The sequence below is a fragment of the Cervus canadensis genome, chromosome 32, assembly GCF_019320065.1.
Source record: "Cervus canadensis isolate Bull #8, Minnesota chromosome 32, ASM1932006v1, whole genome shotgun sequence".
In the NCBI taxonomy this organism is placed as follows: Eukaryota; Metazoa; Chordata; class Mammalia; order Artiodactyla; family Cervidae; genus Cervus; species Cervus canadensis.
In genome coordinates, this window is record NC_057417.1 from 5,108,885 (window position 1) to 5,126,910 (window position 18,026).

General features: G+C 38.0%; 1 protein-coding gene across 1 annotated transcript in view; it reads right to left on the bottom strand.

Moving 5' to 3' along the window:
• ATF7IP2 (activating transcription factor 7 interacting protein 2) overlaps window positions 1-18,026 on the bottom strand; it is a 68,315-nt gene that overhangs the window by 32,360 nt on the left and 17,929 nt on the right. The window contains exons 4-6 of the mRNA XM_043456569.1: window positions 6,651-6,785; window positions 6,013-6,108; window positions 2,899-3,056 (exon numbers count right to left, since the gene is read on the bottom strand). Of these exons, the coding sequence (XP_043312504.1) occupies window positions 2,899-3,056; window positions 6,013-6,108; window positions 6,651-6,785 (389 nt within the window). The remainder of the gene's footprint in view (window positions 1-2,898; window positions 3,057-6,012; window positions 6,109-6,650; window positions 6,786-18,026) is intronic.

The following is an 18,026-nucleotide window of genomic DNA, read 5'->3' on the forward strand; positions in this document are numbered from 1 at the left end:
ATGTAACAGCAATTTCTTGGAGAAGGACATGGCAACCCACTCCAGTATTCTTGCCTGGAAAATCCCATGGACTGAGAATCCTGGTAGGCTACAGTCCATGGGGTCGCAAAGAGTCGGACACGACTGAGCGACTTCACTTCATTTCACCTAACAGCAATTTCTAATACTACATCGTCCAAAGCATAAACATGGTACATTTCTTCAGTGAATTCTTCTTTAATATCTCAAAGTTTTGTAATTTCCTTCAGAGTTATTACATGCCTGATAATTGTATTTCCAGGTACCTGATATGTTTAATACTACTATGTTAAAAGTTTTTTCATTTCCTAATTTTTTATATCTCGTATTGTGCTAGTCGTTCAGTCATGTGTCCAACTCTTTACGACCCCATGGACTGTAGCTTGCCAGCCTCCTCTGTCTATGGAATTCTCAAGGCAAGAATACTGGAATGGGTAGCCATTTGTTTCTCCAGGGGATCTTCCCTACACAGGGATAGAACCTGGCTCTCCTGCATTGTAGGCAGATTCTTTACTGTCTCAGCCATCAGGGAAGCCCATATTTGGTATATAAGAATACAACTTCTTTCTTATATTAGCAATTGTGCTAAACTCTAATTAATCCTAATAATTTACCTGTAAGTTCCGTTGGATTTTCTACATATATATAATACCCCAATCATCTCTGCAATAATATTTACTGTTTCTTTCATATTTTTCTTTTTTTGCATTAGCCAAGATATCAGTATAACATTAAAGTGGTAACAGCAGGCACCCTTCTATTTTTATCTCAAAGGGAATATTTCCCATATTTCACTATCAGATTAGTTTTAGGGTTTTTACAGATACTCTTTTGGAGAAGGCAATGGCAACCCACTCCAGTACTCTTGCCTGGAAAATCCCATGGATGGAGGAGCCTAGCAGGCTGCAGTCCATGGGGTCGCTAAGAGTTGGACACGACTGAGCGATTCCACTTTCACGCATCGGAGAAAGAAATGGTAACCTACTTCAGTATTCTTGCCTGGAGAATCCTAGGGACAGGGTGGTGGGCTGCCGTCTATGGGATCGCATAGAGTTGGACATGACTGAAGTGACTTAGCAGCAGCAGCAGCAGCACAGATACTCTTTATTAGATTAAGGAAGTTACCTCTTATTCCAAGTTTGCTAAGAATTTGCTTTTAATCATAAACCAGATATTTTTATCAAATCCTACATCTATTGTGAACTGATGATGACTCTCCTAGTACATTACTTAAGTTAACTCGTTATTGTTAAACCAACATCGCAGCATTCCTAGAACAAACTCAACTTTTATATATTGTTGAATTTGGTTTACCAGTCTCTTGTTTAGGATTATTTGAATCATTTTGTGGGTACACGTAAATTGTAATTTCTATCTCTGTAAAATTCTACAATTGATTTTATTATCAATGTGTCAGAGTTAATACACTTTAGTATCTAGTCTCTTGAAATGAACTAGAGAATAGTCCCTCTTATTTTTATAGTTGGTATGGTTTGTTTAAAACTGGTATTGTTTCTTCCTTAAATGTTTTATAAAACTCACCGCTGAACCTCACCTACTTACTTACCAGGATCAAGTTGCACATTTCTTGTATACACCTGTTCTCACACTCACCTCGGGCTGAGAGTGCTGCCTGAAACGGTTTCATAAATCGTACATTCTGCCTTCATTACAGCGCATGGAAAGGTGAATTGTTCGCATCACAGATATAAGCCAGTGATAAATTTTGCATATCAGCCTATAAAATGTTATTTATATAATGGTGTCTTCACTTTTTCACTTCTATCAACAGCATTTTATTTTTCTTTTTTGTCACTTTATGAGTTTTAGCACAGGCATCAGTAAGTGGCAGCAATAAAGACTCATTGAAATGTGACTCTTTTCTTTGCCAACTAAGTAAATGCCTTCTTCACAGCAGCTTCCTGACTCAAACTAGAATGCAGACCTCAATATCATGGAACATTAGGATTTCTTCTGAAGAGTCAGAACTGCATGTAAATGGCATAGATTTGAAATACTTCTCTTCAATTTTACAGCATCCTTGAGTATGCACAGTCACTTGGGGAAGAAGAGTGATATTCTCCATTCAACGGCCATTATTTAACTCAGTTGTTTTTGGTTATATAGTTTCCTCTTTTTAAAAGCTGACGTATAATTTACCATATAAAATCAAAACCATAGGATATACTAAGGAATGAATGTTAAGTAAATAAATAATATTATAAAGCTCAAAAACTGTTGAGAGGCACCAGTGAAAATAATTCATTAAAATGTCCCCAGCCCTCTACCCTTGAACATCAATTCAGGCCAAGATCACCAATCAAGCTTCTCTGTTAAACTAAATTACTTCCTTCCTGCCAGCCCCAAATCTTTTATTAGACTAGACGAGATCTAGTGTCTAAGCCGCTTTGTGATCAATTAGATGAGTAAGTTAGTCTATTCACTCTACTTTGACATTATCATGATACTATACACTTCCAACATGCAGGGAACTAATTTTAGTCACTTTTTTCCTTGTATTATTTTCCTAATCTTACTTTTCTGTGTAATTTTTTTGAAACCATTGTTTCATAGGGCCTTGATTCTTCTATGAGTAGAAGTGGAAACTACTAGAATGATCCAGTTTATCACTCTGGTTGCCATATCAAAGATAGAAAGCATCACAGTGAAAAACCTGATCATCTAACCAATTCAAAGTTTTATTGAGTACAGTTAAAACAACAATTAAACTTCTAGAGAACCAATTTCTTCATAATGGACAAAAATAGTTTTCATATAAATATGAAGCTTTAAGCTATTTTACGTTGAGAAAAAACAGTACATGGTGTTTACAAACACATTTAGATGAGCAAGTTCATGCATTTTTATAGAAATGCCTACCTTTCAGAAACAGCTTCATTATGGTCCAGTGACCAATTAATCTTTCCACTTGATTTTTCTGAAGGGTTACAAGTTTCAGATTTCACAGTTTTCCTCTCCTGTGGACTATTAACTGACTCTGGATTCTTATCCAAAATCATTGTCTCTGAATTTGCAACCTGTTAATTGGGTGAGGAAAAAGCAGTTGAGGGGAGGGTTACCAACTGTGGTCTTCCACACAAAATTGATAGGTTAAAATTTCACTTGGATATTGTTCTCAAACTATTTCTCTATACATATGGTAAAGCAAATTATATGTGTATCAATGGCTGATGACCATGATCGCAGTTACTCTGCCAAAATGAATTTTTAAAAAATACTTCAAAAGAAATAAAACTAATGACAACATGAAGCAATTTCTTAGCTTTAAGAGAAGGAAAAACAAATACCTAAGTACTTAGATACAGAAGAATGAAGAAGATATTTTATTCCTATTATACTGAATTTTCGGAATTAATAAACATTCAGCTTTAACAAAGAAAATTTTATTTTTTACACTTATAGTAATAAGTGACGACCAGAAATGAATCAATTTTCCAACTTGTTCTTTTCTAGTTGATGAGTTTTGGATAGTCTAATACTTTGCCAAATCAAATACTGGTTCCTTTTTGCTAAACAGTTTCTCCTTCAATTTATCTCTTTTCTCTCACATTTTACTGTAAGAAGCAAGAAACCAAGCCAAACTTTCAACACTTTGCTCAAAAATCTCAACAGCCTAATAAAAATACAAGCTCATCACTTGTAAATTCTGCTTTCCATGTTATATCACTGGAGGTCACATTTCAGCTAAGCTTTCTGCCACAATGTAACAAGAACTCCCTCCTCCCCAATTTCAATATGTTCCTTATTTGAGTCTTTAGGGACAGTGCTTTTAAATGTCCATATTTCTACCAACAGTCTGTTTATGAAGATTTAGGTATTTTCTTAAAATATATAAGGTTTCTCTAAGATGTTCTCATTTCCTCCTGAGCCCTTATTTGCAGACTTTAACATCTATATTTCTACTAAGTCTGTTCAAGGCAATCCAAATTTTTGAAAAATCATGTTCCTCAATATTCCTCCAGCCTCTACCATTCCAAATCCACTTCCACATTTTTAGGTATTTGTTACAACAGCACACCATACTTCCTGGTACTACATCCTGTATTAGTTTTTGGAGGATGTGATAACAAATTACCACAAACTAGGTGGTTTAAAACAACAGAAACTTATTCTCTCACACTTCTGAAGGCCAGAAGTTTGAAACTGTTTTTTTTTAAGATCAAGTTGTTAGCAGGGCTGGATCCCTTCTGGAGGCTTCAGGAGAGAATCCATTTCCTTTATTCCAGCTTCTAGGAGCTGCCAGCATTCCTTAGCTTGTAGCCCTTGCCTCCATCTTCAGTGCAATCATCCAACCTCTGCTTTCACCGTCCCATCTCTATTTTCTGTCTTTAACCTTCACTCCTTTTTTATAAGGACCCCAATGATCATATTGAGCCCACTAGGATAATCTTCCCATTTAGAAGCTTCTTTTAAGTACATTAAGTAACATACTCACAGGTTCTGGGGATTAGGTCAGGACATCTTTTGGGAGCCATGAATCATCACTATGAACCATCTTGATACAATTAGCACAGATGTGAAACTTATTGAATATTACACCCAATAGTCTTTTTAAGGGTACAGGGAACATTCACCAGGGGAAAGCATACCTTGGGCATAAACTAAGTGTCAAAAACTCAAGATCGAAATTTTACCTAGTATGTTTTTTTGAGAAAAACAGGTATCAGTAAAATTAAGATAGCAAGAAATGTCTGAAAATTAAACACATACTTCTAAATAAGCCACAGATCAAAGAACAATACCACAAGAGAAATAAGAAATTATTTTGAACTAATGGAAAACAAAAATACAGTGTAATACAGATTATTATACTTTCTACACTGAGAAGTACATAAGTGCTAAGAGGATGCTTAGAAAAAGCAGTGCTTAGAAGAAAATTTATATCTTTAAATATTTCCTAGTAGAAAAGAAGGTTAAAAATTAAAGCTCTTTCTCTTTTAAGAAGCTGGAAAAAGAACAAATTACATCTAAAATAAGATTGACCAAAAAAAAAAAAAAAAAAGAAAACATGGTTTATACAAGTAACAGAAATGAAAGAGTATATCACTACAGATTTACAAATATTAAAATGACAAGGGAATTTTATCAACAACTTTATGCCAACAAAACCAACAACTTAGATAAAATGGACAGATTCCTTGCTAAGATAACTTACAAAACTAATACACAAGATGAAACAAAAATCTTAATTGCTTTATACTATTAAAGAATTACATTTTCAGGAAAAAGTCTTCTTAGAAAACTTCTGGCCCAAATGGTTTTCAGAGGTGGATTTTATCAAATATTTAAAGAAATAATAAATATCTTATACAAACTTTCAGAAAACAGGGAAGAAAATGCTTTGCAGTTGAGTTACTGAGGCTAGTGCATATATGATACTGAAGGGAATAAAGATAGAAGAAAAAAATTCAGGGAATGTATACTTAAGACTATTTTAAATTTTATATAAAAACTATAAACAGATACTAAATTCTATTTAATGACACTCATGTTAAGATATTTTGAAGTGGACACTGCAAAGTGTATTTTGATACAAAATACTTTAGTACTTATGAATGGACCAAATATAAAGATGGCTTGGGGGATGAGTAGAATGACAGATACATGACAAATATAAATATATTCAAAAAATAAAGGTAGAAGTTATACATTGACTATATAAGCATTTACTGTAAAATTCTTTTAGCTTTTCTGTGTATGTTTAAAATTTTTTATCCTGATAAAATGACAGAGGGAGGCAGTTTAGGCGATCACAAATCACCTCTCTACTCATTTTATAAAAGAAATACAAGTGGCATTACTTTTGGCTATCTGAAGTTATCTTCTCCAGAGTCACAGGAATATTCTTAAGTATAAATTTATTATCTTTTAAATCCGTGTCTTCATCTGGTAGTATATTCTGGTTCTTAACAATCCCACTACTTATAATGTGCGTCAAGTAAGTTATTAAAACTCCTATACATTTATACCAACCTTACAAGCTGTATTGTTGGATACCACATTTGGTTCCACACAATGCCTTTGAGGTAATACTGCTTTAACACGTCTTTCAAGTTTTGCTATTTTTGCCTAGAAGAAAAGAACAAATAAATGCAAAACCAGAGTACCAAAAAATATATCACATATGTAGTTTTGTGAGACTTAGGCATCCATCAAATATATGAGAAATTCTTATGTAAGGCAAACATTTAAATCAGGTTTGATGCTAGTATAATATGTCCAAGATTGGAAGATTCAAAAAGAAAATGAAACTTCTAATTAGTTCACCATAATATTAATAGTGATAGAAATATCAATCCACAAGTAACCCTAGAAGAGTAAAATAAAACAAACAAAAAAAACCCCTAAAGCGAGCCTGAAACAGGTTACATAAACTCTAATACAGAATGTATTTTTTAATTGACACCTAAAGGCTGATGGCTCTACAAGTATTTCTCAAGGACCAAAATAGCTGAGGTATAATAAATTCTATGTATAGTATTAATATATCAGGTTGTGGCCAGGGATCAGATTTTAGTCTACCTTTATTTTCCTTTCCTAACATGTACAACATCATTAAATATTACTTTTTAAAACGACTCGAATGAAACTAAATGAAATTAGAAACTTACAAAGAGTTTATCCGCTGTTGCTTCATGTTTATTCGTGCACTGTGTCTTCCCAATGCGTTCAGTCAATTCTCTCAGTTTGCTATCAAATAGTTTGTAATTTATACTACAGATCTCCTGTCGAACCAAAAGTCTGACCTAGAATTTAAAAATACAAAACATCCCATGTTTCAAATTTAAAAGCAATTTATTTTCTACTTCTTGAAAACAGCTTTGCTTTTTTCTGGGTTTACTGTAACTAGTAAAATGTACTTTATTTATATATTTGTATTACTATATCAGTAAATTTTATAAAAGTTAAAAATCAAATTCAGCAGAACACATCTAACATTTAAATATATGGATAAGTTAGAAATTAAGTTTATTCTCTCAATACTAATTTTAGTTTCCTACAGTTTCAGTTGAATTCCATAATACAAATTAAAGGAACAATAAAAGCCTATTTGGTCCCATTTATATATATTTTTAATGACCATAACTGAAACCTAGTACTCTATGAAAAGAGACTGTACTTATCTCAAATGGCTGGTTGATCTGCAGTAGATACAAAGCAAATTATGAAAATTTGAGCCTTGACCTTGTCATTAACAAGCTATATGACCTTTGGGAAGTCACAACACCTGAGTTTCATTTGCCCTGTCCACAAATGGACAGATGTCATACAGTATTGAAAAAGGGATGCTTGTAGGATTTTTGTTAAGAACATAAAAAGATAATATGCATAAGAGCTCTGTAAAATGGAAAACACTGAATTGAAAGAAAGGACATAAATATGCAAAATAATTTCCTTACATAGTTTTATTTTGGGGGTGGGGATGGGGGATAGGGAGGACTTCTTGTTGATAAAATTTTAAGATACTAGTGACAATGTGACTAATGCTATCTGGCATAATGCATGCTATTCTATCAGATTATAGTACTTAACACATGAAACACTAATGAATTTCATTATCTGGCTGGTTTTCAGGAAATAGATTGGCTTATTTTCAGGGAGCATAATTAATCTCAATGCCCAAGGAAATGAACAGCTCTGCTGAGCTATACATTCAGAAATATTCACTACAGGTGTTTGCTCAATGTAAATGCTCCTTTAAGCAACTTTCACAACAGAGTAGTCTCTTTTAGTACAAAACCTGTCATGATATAATTAAGGTATTTATTAGTAATGTTTATATCTTCCCCTAGTATCTTGTAACTTGGGGTTCAAAATTAGAACAGCTTCTATGTTAAACTCATTTATACTGATGTCACTTGGATGACTAGTCATAATCAGTAACTTTGATTATTCCCAAGGCTTTTCCTTTTCCTTCCCAATTGTTCTTGCTCCTCAAAATCACTGTCTACTTTATTTCTTCTGTAGTGCTTCATTAACATTTCTCCAGTGGTTTCTCAACATTAGACATGATTATCACTTGTACTCTTACAATTTTTGAATATCTGATTAAATTAACTGCTTAAAATAAACGTAAGTAAATGCTCAGAAACTCATACCATTTTTACTGACAGCCGTTACCTGTCAACCATGTAAGGTTTTTATGCATTACTGCATGCTTTTCAGTTCACTGACTAAGGTCAATATGTGAAGCTCCTACCCCAATGAAACTTTGGAAAAACATGTCCGTTCTGTTTAGGGAAATACTGTTTTGCTAAGAAGCAAAAGGAACACTGTTCGTCAAACTTGGTAAGGAAGAATCACATGGAATACTTGTTAAAAATCACAAATTCTTAGGCCCTAACCTGGATTCATCAAACAATTTCCTGGAAAGGGGCCTGGAAAGTTGTACAGTCACCACTAATGATTCTCATCAGGTAAGTTTGAGAAAAAAGAAGCTTAAAACAATTATTAGTGAGCTCAATTTAAAATAAACACAATTTAAACAAGTACTCTTGATGATTCAGATGAAGGCAGACTCTTAAAACTTTGTTACTTTGGAATAACTGCCCATTAAGGCATGATTCCTATGGTGTAGCAGAGACATTCATTCTCATTTAGTGGTGACATTCTTCATAGAGAAGGCAGGCACAATAACCTCCAACAAACACCTCATAAATGTCTTCTACAGATGGTAATTTGACTAAAATTATGGAATCAGATGAAGTCCTAGCTACAATTTGCATATGGCAGGCAAAGTGGCCTAAATATTAGAGAAAGATTGGCAATTATGTATCTGACTCAACTTTCTACAATGGTGCATAGGGTAATCTTTCAGAAGAAAACCCCCGTCTACTTCAGTAATTTAACTGGAATACACCAGGACAAGATCCTTTTGAAACCTCAAAAGATGAGTCAACAGCTTTTGGACTCTCTCAGTAGGAAAGAACAATGTCAGAATGGGAAGCCCTTATTCCACTGGGATTCAAACAAGGAAAACAGATGTGGTTTAGAGAGTCAACTGTTTAGACAGGAATTAAAATATCAAGTGAGTGAGAGTTAGTTACCGGGAGACAGATAAAAGGAATTAGCTAAAAACCTTTGTCTCTGGACAATGCAAGAAACTTCTGGTAGTAGTGGCCAGGGAGGATAACAAATAAACTGCATTCTCTAAACCTCAATGGGAAGGACCGTATTCTGCATCAATGTGGACTATTTTGTGAGGCAGGTAACAGCAGTGAATGAAACTCTGATTTTTCCATGCCAGAAAAATTTAAATGTTCAAAGAATAAATTTTGTCTTTATATGTCCACATCAGAAGTTATTTCTGAATTCAGCTACTAACTCACTGGGAATAACACATCTGCAATCCCCAACCTCTTAAGCTATATCCACACAAAAGACGCGGCGGGTTGGATCCCTGGGTCAGGAAGATCCCTGGAATAGGAAATGGCAACTCATTTCAGTATTCTTGCCTGGGAAATCCCATGGACACAGGAGCCTGGTGGGCTACAACCCATGGAGCTACAAATGGTTGGATACGATTGAGAGACTGCACATGCGTGCATACGTACACGTGTACACACACACACACACACACACACACATGCTTAACATAATTCTGCTACCTCATTCTTGCAAACAACAGAATATTTATGTTTTTTATTAATGTCTCCTTTGCCTTGCAGAAGAAAGTAAGAGGTAGAAAGGGTGAAAGTGTTGCCTCACCTTTTAAGCTGATTCTGTTTGAGTCTTTCAAAAGGTTTCCATGTATTATGCAAATATATATTCATATAACACGTAACTATGCAATTTTAATGGCCTGTGTTAGAAACTACAGTAGTGTTTTTGTTTCTGAAACGGTAGGATAGTTTGGATTGAGACATTTTGATCCGTTATAGTCAATAACATTTTTGAAAAGACTGTTATTTTCCCTCTTTGAATTGCTTGACATATTTACCAAAAAGCAATTTAACCATGTACAAGTCTATTTCTGGACTCATTGTTTGTTTCTATTGATTTATATAATTATCCTCATGCCAATATCCCATAGTTTTGATTACTGTGGCTTTATAGTAGGCCTCTAGTTTAGAGAGTATAAATCCTCCAACTTTGTTCTTCATTTTCAGAATTGTTTTGCCTATTCCAAGTTCTTCTCATTTCCATATAAATTATAGAATCCACTTGTCACTTTACATAAGAAAACCACAGTGATATTGATTTTTATTGTATTGTATATGTAGACAGGTATAGAGCATTGACATCTTAACAATATCGAGTCTTCCAATCCATGAGCAATTAACATGTATATGTAATTTTTATTAAAAATATTAGTGGTAATCTTCTGAGGGCTGAGATTATAGAATATTTTTGTTCTTTTTACTTCTCTGTCTCAAAATATTATTTTAAAAATATTTAGTTAGACCAAAAAAAGATACTAATTTTGGTTATGCAACAACTCAATTTAATTTGAATGATTCAGAGACAAGTAACTATATTAGAAAAAGAGAGGATAATTGTTTCTGTCTTTCTAACTAAAATAGAAGATTCATTACCAAAAGAAACAAATTATTTGATGATGTGTCCTGTGTCCTTAGCAACTAAATTTTTAAAAAGCAACTGAAGAAAAACAAGAATGGGAAACTGCATATTCATCACACCATGAAAGCACCTTCATCCGAATAACTTTTTTGTACACTGTGCATTCATAATCTATTTTCTCTTTTGAAAGCAAAAGAAATATGCATTTCTAACTTTCCCCATTGAAAAATCCAAGAAATAATGACCAATCTAATGGCAGTGAACTCCCCCAAGTTTCAGTCTTTGTGTTATTTTCTACTCCAAGAAGCTTGAGCTTCTAAGAAAAATAGTTGATTCCAGTTCTGAGCAGGAAAGTACAACTTAGCCTGGAGCATCAAGAGGCGGGGAATTAAATTTTACCTTTTAAATGGAGGAGTATTCTAGAAATTGTAGGCTGATTTTAAAACCATCACCACAAAAAATAAAAATAAAAAAACTATCACCACAAACCCATTAAATGATTTTGACTTTTTAAAATGTACCCAATGACTATCTGTATGCATCCTTATAAAACACAAACCATATACAAGCATATTCTACACAGTAAAATTTGAAATCCCCTGTTCGCATCTAAGGGCTTCCATGATGGCTCAGTGGTAAAGAATCTATCTGCAATGCAGGAGCCACAGTAGACCCAGGTTGGATCCCTGGGTCGGGAAGATCCCCTGGAGGAGGGCATGGAAACTGACTCCAGTATTCTTGCCTGGTGAATCCCACAGAGAGGAGCCTGGTGGGCTATAGTCTCTAGGGTTGCGAAGAGTCGGACACAGCTAAAGCGACTTAGCATGCACACACGCACGTTCACAACCAAACTTAGCTACAATCCCACTCTAAGCTTCCTACCATGACTTTACAGCTTTTTTCCTACTTAAACACACATATATACACACATCTGTTCACAGGGCATGTACAAATTTAGAGCTTTTATTAATAAGTACATGAATGGGCCCATCCTACCATTCTGTTTATCAGTCAAGACATAATACCTTGGGACTTCCCTGGTCCAGTGGCTAGGACTCTATATTCCCAATGCACAGGGGCCTGGGTTCAATCCCTGGTAGGGAAATAGATCCCACATGCTGCATGTGAAAGAATCTGTATTTCGCAACTGAAGATCCCATGTATGGCAACTGAGACCTGGCGCAGCCAAATAAATAATTGCTGTTTTTTTTTTTTTTAAAGACATAATATCATGACATTCTTTCCATGTCTGCATTAACCTAGCTCATTCTTCTTAAAAACTAGGGCACCATATTCTGTTGTACAGATGTACAGTAACTTATTTAGCTGATTCCCAACATTTAGACCTAGCACGATGCTCCCTCCTACTTTCTTTTATACACATTATACAATGAATACCCTTCTGTCTTGTTCCCTTGTTCTGTAAATTAAGGAACCATAAGTGGGAAAAATGCTTTAATAAATGGTAACTGTGTATTAAAATTTGGCAAGAATTGCCAAATGTTGGATTCACAGGAAAGTTGGTCTAAAAGGGAAGTTGTTCCAGGAAGAAGGACTGGACTTTTATCGGTTAGGATGTTTTGCAAGTAACAGAAAACCCAAAGTAGCCCAAACATTAAGAAAAAAGTACCAATTGAAAAATAACATTTCCGTACATCTCCCTAGTGCACTGACTAAGATCCTGTGGATTCAGAATAACTTGAAATTTTGAGGTGGAAGCACAAGGTCATTTAATGATAACAGCTTCGGCGAACGTGTTAGCTCTGTGGCAGTTTAAAAAGAGGAGGGGGAATTTTGCCCCAATTTCTGGCAAACAGAAGATCAGAAGCCCAGCAAGACCTAGGGCTTTAGCTCCTCCCACCCCACCCCCAGCCCTGCCACCTCCCACACCCATCCCCGCCCATCCCTTGCATCTACCCCAAGGTCCCAAGGCAGCAGGGATTCCTCCATCCCTATGCCCTGATGGCCGCAGGCATCTGTGGGCCTGGCCTCAAGGCGCAGAGGCTGCCCTGTCTGGGTTGGGCTGAGGTGAACCCCCACCAGGCTGCAGAGGACATGGGGTCTTGGGGTGATATGCTTGGTGGAGCAAGAACAAAGGTGACCACTGGAAGGGCACCCAGGGCAGAGAAGGCTGGTCTAGGCTGGCGTAAGCTTGGCCATCTCAATATCAAGCCAAGTTATCACACCAATCCAGCACCTGAGGTGACTGACTGGTCCCAAACAATGTGAATGAAGCTTTTCAGGGCCCGGAGTGAACTGTGGCAACTATAGTTGGGGCACTGGTGGCCCTTGAGTCTTGACACTGGAAGCCAGAGATAATAGAATAGCATACTGTGTTGGGCTGGGCTTCCCAGGTGGCTCAGCTGTAAAGAATCCGCCTGCCAGTGCAGGAGATACGAGTTCAATCCCTCGGTCAGGAAGATCCCCTGGAGAAGGAAATGGCAACCCACTCCAGTATTCTTGCCTGGGAAATCCCATGGACAGAGGAGCCTGGAGGGATACAGTCCATGGGGTTGCAACGAGTTGGACATGACTGAGTGACTAACACACGCACATACACACTCACACACACACTGCATTGGGCCAATAGGTGGTGCCCACCATCCTTGAGGGAGATTTGCTGGCCATTTATGAAAAACCTGTACATAGATTATAGAAACGCTGCTCTTCACTTCTCTCCCAACCTTTCAAAGGAAGACTTCTGCTACATCTAGGCCTTCCAGCTGTAAAGCGGTTGCCCATCATATGGTGAAGTAGGGTTAGAAAATCACATGACTTGGAGACCTCCCTGGCGGTCTAGCAGTTGAGACTTCACTTTCCAATGTGGAAGGTGCAGGTTCAATCCCTGAATGGAGAGCTAAGATTCCACATGACTCACTGCCAAAAAACCAAAACAGAGGCAACGTTGTAACAAATATAATAAAAACTTTAAAGATGGTCTACATAAAATTTTTTTAATTTAAAGAAGGAAAATCACATGACTTTTACAGAGCCATTTGTTTAAAAAAAAAATCATAAAATTGTCTTCTGGAATGGCTTTTTGAAATGGTGTTGTTAAGATGACCTCTAGAAGCCACATTAGGTGCACACAATGTCCACGTTTTTTTCTGTAGTTTAGAGGACATGGAGCAGAAGGTATGAGGAGGAAGAGAAGAAGCTTCTCTGCCAGACTGGCCAAGTTTGGAAGATATTTTCCTAGTAAAACCACTGTTCCATATGTTCATTTTATTCCTCACTATATATAGTTGACAATGCTAAGTACTATTTAAAAATATCTGGTCTTGCTAGATGTTCTGAAGTGCCTAATATATATTAAAAGTAGAGGTAGTAAAATAACATTTTGTAAATAGCTTTTTGTTCAGATTAATAAGAAATATTAATTCGGCCAAACTACCCCTTTGAGCACATGTTGTGTGTGTTTGTGCATTGATGTGGGGGAGGATAGAGGAGATATAGATACAAAGGGTTGTCTAAGCAAGTGTGTTTATTCTTAGGCAAGATTAACCATTGCCGTTTAGGGTCCTACCTTTCACTTGTATTGCTATGTATATAATAGTGCATGTAATGAACAGATAATATGGGGTTTACAGCAACTAGGCTTCCTAGATGTCAAAGATACTGCTAGTCTGTGACTGACCAAGGTTCTTGGCCTCCTTAGTCAATAGAAATTTAAGAGGCCAGACATGAAATTCAGAGAAGGCTATATTGGGGCTGCTATTGCAGCAGCATTCATGCTTAAAATCTTGCATGCTGGGCTTCAGCATTATGTGAACCAAGAACTTCTGGATGCCTAAGCTGGGTTTATAAAAGAAAGAGGAACTAGAGATCAAATTGCCAGCATCCGCTGGATTATAGACAAAGCGAGGGAATTTCAGAAAAACGTCTATCCTTGTTTCATCGACTACACTAAAGCCTTTGACAGTGTGCATCATGACAAACTGTGGAAAGCTCTTAGAGAGATGGAAGTACCAGACCATCTTCCCTGTCTCCTGAGAAACCTGTATATGGATTAAGAAGCAACAGTTACAGTTAGCAACAGTTAGAACCCTGTATGGAACAATTGGTTGGTTCAAGATCAAGAAAGGAGTATGACAGGGCTGTCTACTGTCACCCTATTTGTTTCACCTCTATGCTGAGGACATTATGAGAAATGCCAGCTGGATGAATTACAAGCTGTAATCAAGATAGGTGGGAGAAACATCAACAACCTCAGATATGCAGATGATACCACTCTAATGGCAGAAAGCAAAGAGGAACTAAAGAGCCTCTTGATGAGGGTGAAGGAGGAGCGTGAAAGCCAGCGTAAGACTACATATTAAAAAAACTAAGATCATAGCATCTGGCCCTATTACTGCCTGGCAAATAAAAGGAGAAAAGGTGGATGTAGTGACATATTTCCTCTTCTTGGGCTTTAAAATCACTGCAGACAGTGACTGCAGCCATGAAATCAGAAGATGATTATTCCTTGGCAGGAAAGTGATGACAAACCTAGATAGTGTGTTGAAAAGCAGAGACATTACTCTGCCAACAAAGGTCCACATAGTCTATAGTCTTCCCAGTGTTCATGTACAGTTGTGAGAGTTGGACTGTAAAGAAGGCAGAACACCAAAGAATTGATGCTTTCGAACTGTGGTGCTGGAGAAGACTCCTGAAAGTCCCTTGGACAGCAAGGAGATAAAACCAGTCAATCTTACGGGAGATCAACCCTGAATATTCACTGGAAGGACTGATGCTGAGACTGAAGCTCCAGTATTTTGGTTATCTGATGTGAACAGACAACTCACTGGAAAAGTTCCTGATGCTGGGAAAGATTGAGGGTAGAAGGAGAAGAGGGCATCAGGATGAGATGGCTGGTTGACATCACTGATGCAGTGAACATCGTTCAGTTCAGTTCAGTCACTCAGTCGTGCCTGACTCTTTGAGAACCCATGGACTGCAGCACACCAGGCTTCCGTGTCCATCACCAATGCCCGGTGTTGGGGACCGCTGGGAGGAGAACAAGAGGAAATCCATCTTGGAGACTGTCAGCCATCTTAAGGCAGGATGTGAACTGGGCCTGAACCTTGTTCAGGAATAAGGAAACCATTGTTAAAGAAAAACCAGGTCTCCATGGAAACCCCTCCTCACAGATGGCAAACAAAGATTGGAAGTAAAGGTCTGGTTGTCTCAGTTAGATTAATCTCTGACTAGATTAATCTCTGATTAGACTAATCTCTGATTAATCTCTGTTAGATTAAATATCTAATTAATTAGATTAATTAATTGTTAATCTGTTAGACTAATGTTAGCAATGTCCCTTTGACGTATAGTCCCTTTTAATTTAATTGTTAATTCTCTGTATAACTTCATGTTGTAAAACTAAGTACATGTAACCAGTCGCATAACCAGAGTATAAAACCAAGCCGTCTGAAGCCATCGGGGTCCTTGTTGGGAGCCAATTCCCCTTGGACCCGCACCCGCTGGCCTAATAAACTATACTCCTCTGTCTTGAGTGTCCTCCGAGGTATGTTTTGAGACTCTGGATTCCACAACACCGTAGCTTGCTCAAACTCATGTCCATTGAGTCAGTAATGCCATCCAACCATCTCATCCTCTGTCACCCCCTTCTCCTCCTGCCTTCAATCTTTCCCAGCATCAGGGTTTTTTCCAATGAGTCAGTTCTTTGAATCAGGTGGCCAAAGTATTGGAGCTTCGATGAGCATGAACTTGGGCAAACTCCAGGAGATGGTGAGGGACAGGGAGGCCTGGCAGTGCTGCAGTCCATGGGGTTGCAGGGGGTCAGACAAGACTGGGTGACTGAACAACAACAACTGCAGCAGGAGGGAGTGAAAAGAAACCAAGTTTCCCTTACGCACTCCCTGAGGGGCTGGGGGTGGGGTGGGTTGGGAGTTGGTAGGGGGTTGTGAGCTGCTTCCTTATCTGAGGCTGAGGCAGGAGATAGATGGGCTCCAGGCTATGCATTTACAAATAGCGTCTTGTTTACATTTCCTGAGGAAGGAGGAAGGTGGGGTCTAGGCTAAGTATTTACAATCAGCCTCTTATCTGCACTTCAAAATAGAAATAACAACAGTTTAGTTCAGTTCAGTCACTCAGTCATGTCTGACTCTTTGGGACCCCATGGACTGCAACATGCCAGGCCTCCCTGTCCATCACCAACTCCCGGAGTTTACTCAAACTCATGCCCATTGAGTCGGTGATGCCAGCCAACCCTCTCATCTTCTGTTGTCCCCTTCTCCACCTGTCTTCAACCTTTCCCAGCATCAGGGTCTTTTCCAATGAGTCAGTTCTTCACATCAGGTGGCCAAAGTATTGGAGTTTCAGATTCAGCATCAGTCCTTCCAATGAACATCCAGGACTGATCTCCTTTAGGATGGACTGGTTGGATCTCCTTGCAGTCCAAGGGACTCTCAAGAATCTTCTCCAACACCACAGTTCAAAAGCATCAATTCTTTGGCGCTCAGCTTTCTTTATAGTCCAACTCTCACATCCATACATGGCCACTGGAAAAACCATAGCTTTGACTAGATGGACCTTTGTTGGCAAAGTAATGTCTCTGCTTTTTAATATGCTGTCTAGGTATCATAACTTTTATTCCAAGGAACAAGTGTCTTTTACTTTCATGGCTGCAGTCACTATCTGCAGTGATTTTGGAGCCCCCAAAAATAAAATCTGTCACTGTTTCCACTGTTTCCCCATCTATTTGCCATGAAGTGATGGGACCGGATGCCATGATCTTAGTTTTCTGTGTAAGGTATAGTTCAGGCCGAGGCAGAAAAGAAGGAGAGATGATCTCAACAGAGGTCAGTTCAGTTCAGTCGCTCAGTCGTGTCCGACTCTTTGCGACCCCATGAATTGCAGCACGCCATGCCTCCCTGTCCATCACCAACTCCCAGAGTTTACTCAAACTCATGCCCATTGAGTCGGTGATGCCATCCAGCCATCTCATCCTCTGTCGCCCCCTTCTCCTCCTGCCTCCTATCCCTCCCAGCGTCAGGGTCTTTTCCAATGAGTCAACTCTTCGCATGAGGTGGCCAAAGTACTGGAGTTTCAGCTTCAGCATCAGTCCTTCCAATGAACACCCAGGACTGATCCCCTTTAGGATGGACTGGCTGGATCTCCTTAAAGTCCAAGAGTCTTCTCTAACACCACAGTTCAAAAGCATCAATTTTTCGGCGCTCAGCTTTCTTCACAGTCCAACTCTCACATCCATACATGACCACTGGAAAAACCATAGCCTTGACCAGACGGACCTTTGTCGGCAAAGTAATGTCTCTGCTTTTTAATATGCTATCTAGGTTGGTCATAACTTTCCTTCCAGCAGACATAGGTTACCTTTATTCAGGCAATGAGTGGTGACAGTGGTGGCAATGAACAGGCTGAGTGTGAGAGGGATCAGGGAGGCTTCATATTTAAAGGGAGGTTTGTGGAAGCGATAAGGGAAATGTTATTCAGGCCGGACATTTTGG